General features: G+C 41.7%; 1 protein-coding gene across 1 annotated transcript in view; it reads left to right on the top strand.

Annotated features, from left to right (window-relative positions):
• LOC132023774 (uncharacterized) overlaps positions 1-3,495 on the top strand; it is a 23,470-nt gene extending 19,975 nt beyond the window's left edge. Inside the window, exons 2-4 of the mRNA XM_059409914.1 lie at positions 2,775-2,853; positions 2,956-3,032; positions 3,292-3,495. Coding sequence (XP_059265897.1) covers positions 2,775-2,853; positions 2,956-3,032; positions 3,292-3,366 — 231 coding nt within the window. The 3' untranslated portion in view covers positions 3,367-3,495. The remainder of the gene's footprint in view (positions 1-2,774; positions 2,854-2,955; positions 3,033-3,291) is intronic.
• The last annotated feature ends 2,762 nt before the right edge of the window (positions 3,496-6,257 follow it).

The following is a 6,257-nucleotide window of genomic DNA, read 5'->3' as shown; positions in this document are numbered from 1 at the left end:
AGGCTCCCTGCTGAGCAGAGAGCCCGATGCGGGACTCGATCCCAGGACCCTGAGATCATGACCTGAGCCGAAGGCAGCGGCTTAACCCACTGAGCCACCCAGGTGCCCAGGAAACAGGCTTAGAATTCTCATTCCCTCACCACCCTATTTTTTTTTTATTAACATATAATGTATTATTTGCTTCAGGGGTATAGGTCTGTGAATCATCGGTCTTACATAGTTCACAGCACTCACCATAGCACATACCCTCCCCAGTGTCCATAACCCAGTCACCCTATCCCTCCCCCTCACTCCCCATTAACCACCCTATTTATTTTTTTATATTTTTTAAAGATTTTATTTATTTCTTTGACAGAGAGAGGTCACAAGTAGGCAGAGAGAGAGGAGGAAGCAGGCTCCCTGCTGAGCAGAGAGCCCGATGCGGGACTCGATCCCAGGACCCTGAGATCATGACCTGAGCCGAAGGCAGCAGCTTAACCCACTGAGCCACCCAGGCGCCCCTAACCACCCTATTTAAATCACCAGTCCCCACCCCCCCACCCTGGCCAAGATTCCTTTCTCTGCTTTATTTTAGACATAGCACTTCTTACTACCTGAAATATTACATATTTTACCTTTTTTTGCCTTCTCCCGAGACAAGATTTGTAAACTCTTTTAGGGAGTGGATTTTGTCTTTATGTTCTTGTTGTTCATTTGATGTGTTTCCAGGGCTTAGAATAGTGCCTGGCACATAGTAGGCACTCAAATATTAGTTGAATGAATGAATTGTCAGTAGGAGTATAAATTGTTACAGACTCTAGAGAAATCAATTTAGCAATATTAATATTTAACAAACATGTTTAATATGTTGCCACTGTGATACCAGAACTAGGAATTTATCCTGTAGATGACATCTTCATGCATATGCTTAAAGTCATTAGTGCAAGGATGTTTACTGCAACATTTTTTGGTGTATAAAAGGACTAAAATCAGTCAAACTGTTCATTAGTATAGGAGCTCATTAAATCAATTGTGGTGGGTCCCTACAGTGGAATTCTCTGCAGGAGCAGGAAAGAATAAAGTAGGCGTGCATGTGCTGATAGGCAACAACATAAGATACATAATTAAGGGAAATAAAGGAGAGTTCAGAACAGAATATGACTCCCTTCATTTATATCAAAAGAAAAAGATAACGACAGGTTTTCACATATACTTGTTTATGTCTGGCCATTTCTAGAAGGAGAAACAAGAAACAAATAGCTGCATCTGGGGGTGGCCAGAGGTTCTGGGTTGGGATGGAGAATACACTCTTACAGTACGCTCTTGTTTTTTAAGTTTTCTTTTTTAGCAGTTTTCTTGAGATAAAATTCACATATTATACATTTCACCCACTTAAATTGTTTAATTCATTAGTTTTGCTGTATCATGTTATTAATTTTTAAGATTGTGGAAAAATATGTATAATATAAAATTTGACATTTTAACCATTTTTAAAAAATTTTGTTTTTATTTATTTGACAGAGCAAGTACATAAGCAGGGGGAGCAGCAGAGGGAGAGGAAGAAGCAGATTTCCTGCTGAGCAGGGAGCCCAACATGGAACTCCATCACAGGACCCCTAGATCATGACCTGAGCCAAAGGCAGATGCTTAACCAACTGAGACACCCATACACCCCCATTTTAACCATTTTTAAGCATATATTCAGCAGCATTAATTACATTCACAAAGTTGTGCAACCGTTACCAATATCTATCTCCAAAATCTGTTTTATTCCCCAAACATTATAATAATTTTTTGTAGTATTTGATTTTTTTTTTTAATAGAGGGAAATAGGGGAGGGAGGGCAGAGGGAGAGAATCTTAAGCAGGCCAAGCGCAGAGCCTGATGCAGGGCTCAATCTTGAGATAATGGCCTGAGCTGAAATCAAGAGTTGGGAACCATCCAGGTGCCCCTGTAGTATTTGACCTTTAAAAATCTTGTGCATGTGTTACTTTTTTTATTTGAAAAAATCATTTCAAAAAGAAATTAAGTCAGGTTTAGAAAATTTATTAACTTGTCTAAGATCCCACAGCTCATATTCCATGACAGCAACCACCAGTATAATTAGAATAGAAATTCTTACAAAGAATCAGGTTTTAGTAAGGGGTGTTGGATATCATCTAATACCTTCATTTCACAAATGAGATAACAGACTCACAGGGGTAAGGTAGTCACCCCAAGTCAGGATGTCCATCAGAAGCAGTCCTCCTAATCCAAGATATGCTGTTCATAGTAGGTCACAGAAGAGGACTCTTGCCCCTCGACAAAGAGTGAGGCTTGAATCCCTCCTGCACAAAAGGGGATTTAAGTTCTTCTATGTCTCACGTATCTATATTGCCTACTAGTAGGGAATGGGGCCATTGAGCCTGATGTCACTGTTTCTGTTCATCTGAAACCATGTAGCAAATCTTCAGCACCTATCTCAATTTTTACTTCGAAGAAAATGTCTCTGATCGCCTTAATACATCCGTATCCCTACTTGATTCTTAACTCTTATAAATGTTAGTATTTAAAGCACATAAGGAGCAACCCGAGAATGTGAGACATCGTATAGCTATGTCAGTTTATGAATCCATTCTTCCCACTAGTGTAAGCTCCAGGAAGACAGGAATCGGGAGGTTGATTCCATGCAGTAGGTACACAATAGATAACTGACTGGATTAATTGAGTTGAAAAGTAGCTGTGGTCTGAGATGTAAGTTGTTTGTTTGTTTTTTGAGATGTAAGTTTTTCAAAAGGTTTCTCTTCGCCTCCCAGCAGAGATGCCTACTGGATCACAGAACATTGAAATTGTTGGAAGTTGTGACTGTCCTACCCCCCAGTCACCAAGAGCCAAGTATGATCCTTCTTTTGTCATATTTACCTCGATGTTAATAACACCCTCATGTATGTGATTGCTTACAGTTGATCTTCTTTTCCTTTCCTCTATGCCCAATAGATGGGAAGTTTCACAAGAATGTAGATGGTCCGTCTTGGCTCACCATTTTAATCTCCAGCACCAAGCCTGGTATTCAGGTATTCAAGAAATATTTGTGGAGGGGCACCTGGGTGGTTCAGTGGGTTGGACTCTGCCTTTGGCTCAGGTCACGGTCTCAGGGTCCTGGGATCAAGCCCCTAATTGGGCTTTCTGCTCAGCGGGAGCCTGCTTCCCCTTCTGCCCTGCCTGCCTCTCTGCCTACTTGTGATCTCTCTCTCTCTGTCAAATAATAAATAAAATCTTAAAAAAAAATTTGTGGAAAGAATGGATGAATGAATATTTCACCTTGTTTTATAGATGGAAACAGAGGCAAAAGGAGGTGTGGTTCTTAAAGACAAAACTGGGGGTGCACCTGGGTGGCTCAGTTGTTAAGCGTCTGCCTTCAGCTCGGGTCATGATCCCAGGGTTCTGGGATCAAGCCCTGCGTCGGGCTCCCTGCTCTGTGCGAAGCCTGCTTCTCCCTCTCCCATTCCCACTGCTTGTGTTCCCTCTCTTGCTGTCTCTCTGTTAAATAAATAAATAAAATCTTTTAAAAATTAAAAAAAAAAAAAAAAAAGACAAAACTGGGATAAGAAGTCCGGTCTCCTAGTTCTCAGGCCAGCCAGCATTCTTTTTACTTTCCTTTGTGTTCTCTCAGTGTTGGGGTTGGAACATCTAACCCTTTCATTTTACAGATGGGAAACTGGGGCCTTGAAAGGGGAAGGACTCATCCAAGTTCACAGAAGGCAGCCCTGGCAGAGCCAGGCCTAGAACTCAGGTCTCCTGACTCCCAAGCTAGTGCTCTTTGTAAAGGCATAGAGAAAACAAAGCTGAATTGGGCTTATTGCCAAGCCCCTGCAGGAGGTCACATAGCCAAGCGGCTCTCAGAGTTCCTTGTCTATTCTTAGCCTGAACTTTTAGTGACTCTGGTCTTCAGCAGCTTTTCCCCCCCTTTTCCTTTGCATTTGATTTTTTGTGTATATGTGATGCGTGTTTTAAATAAATGCTGCTACGTGTAGGAAATGGGCTTCAGCACCGTCCTGCTACAGAGGCCCTGAAAAGAATAAACGTGAGAGAGGGGCCCTGGGAAAACAATCGGCTTCCCTTCTCTGAAGTGACCCCAGTGCCCCAGAGCCTCTCTCACCTCTCACAACTGCCAGCAGAAGGCGAAGCTCCTCACACAATACGAAGGAAATCACTAGAAAGAATTTACAAGGAGAACTGGCTATTAGTATTGGCTGCTGATGCCTCACTTTGATGAAGACCAAAAATTATTTCTTCCTAAGCCGTGGTTCCTCTTCTAACTTCTACTTCAGCTTCCCACCTACAAGATGCTTATCATTCAGCCACACAAAATGAGCTAAAACTCCTTTCTCATACAAAATTCTGCTTCTCAAAACCTTTCTCCACCTTGCCAAATACTTTGAGTAACTTCTGACTTTAGATTATTTGGAAAGGACTAGAAACAGAGAATAGAAGGGAGCTAATGTTGTAAAAGTATAAAAGGACCAATGAGATAAACAGTTCTACCTCAAGTTCAAAGAAGACAGAAGCTTCTCTGGGCTAGGCTAAGTCAAAGCCAATTCAGGGGAACAGTTTGAAGCAAGGCCAAGTTACCTTCAAACTTAGTGGCTTAAAACAATAAGTATTTATTATCTCACAGTTTTCATGGGCTAAAAATCTAGGTATAGCTTAGCTGGGCTCCTTTGGCTCAAGGTTTCTTGTGAGGTTGCAGGTAAGCTCCAAGGCTGAATGGAGGGTGGAGAAGAAAACAATTTCAAGCCCACTGAAGTGGTCATTGGCAGGCCTCAGTCCCTCATAACATGGGCCTCTCCACAGAGCTGCTTTAAGACTTGGTACTAGCTTCCCCTGGGTGAGAGACTTAAGAGAAACCAGGATGGAAGCTTTGGTCTTTATGTAACCTAATCTCAGAAGTGATAGCCCATCACTGTTGCTGAATGTTTTCGTTAGAAGCAAGTCACCAGATTCAGCCCACATGTAAGTGTGTGATTACCAAAAGGCAGAGATCATTGGGAGTCATCTCAGGGGCTAACTACCATGCTTTTGTGGATGGATAGGATTACAATAAGCTTTAGAAAGCAATCCAGGTAGGGAATAAGAGTGAAAGTACAAGTTTAGGAAGGTTTTACTGGGATGATTTGTTTGGAGAAAGGCATTTGAGTAGGAGTATAGAAAGTAATGAAAGAAGTTGACCAGGCCCAGACTGAACTGGATTTTAATTTCTATTTATTACTATTATTTTTTAATTTATTTATTTGTTAGAGAGAGCACAGGCAGACAGAGTGGTAGGCAGAGGCAGAGGGAGGAGCAGGCTCCCTGCCGAGCAAGGAGCCCAAAGTGGGACTCGATCCCAGGATGCTGAGATCATGACCTGAGCTGAAGGCAGCCGCTTAACCAACTGAGCCACCCAGGCATCCCTGAACTGAATTTTTAAATGCCAGGCATAGACTTATTTTTTTTTTAATTTTTTAGACTTCTATTTTTATCCTCGGGCTCTTGTCTATATTTCTCCCATTCAACTGTAAGCTCTGTAAGAACAGGAGCTATGTCTATTTTATTCTTATCATGATATCTCTATGATTCGAGTAGAAATTGGCATGTAGTACGTGATCAAGAAAATCTGTTGAATGAATAAACCTGTGAAGTTAATGTGTAAAGAGTAAGGCAGAATTGCCAGATTTGTCTTTTTAATTCTGACAGAATTCAACCTCAAAAGAAGCCCACATAATTACTCTTGGAGCTCTCAACCAAGATTTAAACTTTGTCTCCTATTTCGAAGGTATCATTATTCAAATTACCTAGCACATCACAAAGAGGAAAGTTAAGCTTTACTCACGGGCCTCCATCTTTCCCTTGTACTAAAAGCTCCTTAAACAGTTCTTCTGTTGAGCTTCAGAATCTTGGTATATAGGCAAAAGAAAACAAACTTAACGTCTGAGGACAGACAAAGCTGGTTTCCATTCACTCAGCCATTCAAGTGTAATCTACTACCTGACAGGACAAGCTCTTAACACCTGGTCCTGACCACCAGCCACACTGCCTTCTCCCCTTGCTGGCACCCAGAGTGCCTCTAAGAACCGTTGTTGCGCATTATCTTTCAGTATAAAGGGAGAATTTGTTCTGGGGAAGCAAAACTGTTAGGTGAGTGTACTAGTTTGCTAGGGCTGCCATAATAAAATACCATAGACCAGGGGGCTTAAACAACAGAAGCATATTTCTCACAGTTCTGGAGGCTGGAAGTCCAAGATCAAAGAGTCAGCAGG

Source organism: Mustela nigripes, chromosome 8 (assembly GCF_022355385.1).
Source record: "Mustela nigripes isolate SB6536 chromosome 8, MUSNIG.SB6536, whole genome shotgun sequence".
NCBI classification, from domain to species: Eukaryota; Metazoa; Chordata; class Mammalia; order Carnivora; family Mustelidae; genus Mustela; species Mustela nigripes.
This window is presented reverse-complemented; position numbering and strand designations above follow the sequence as displayed.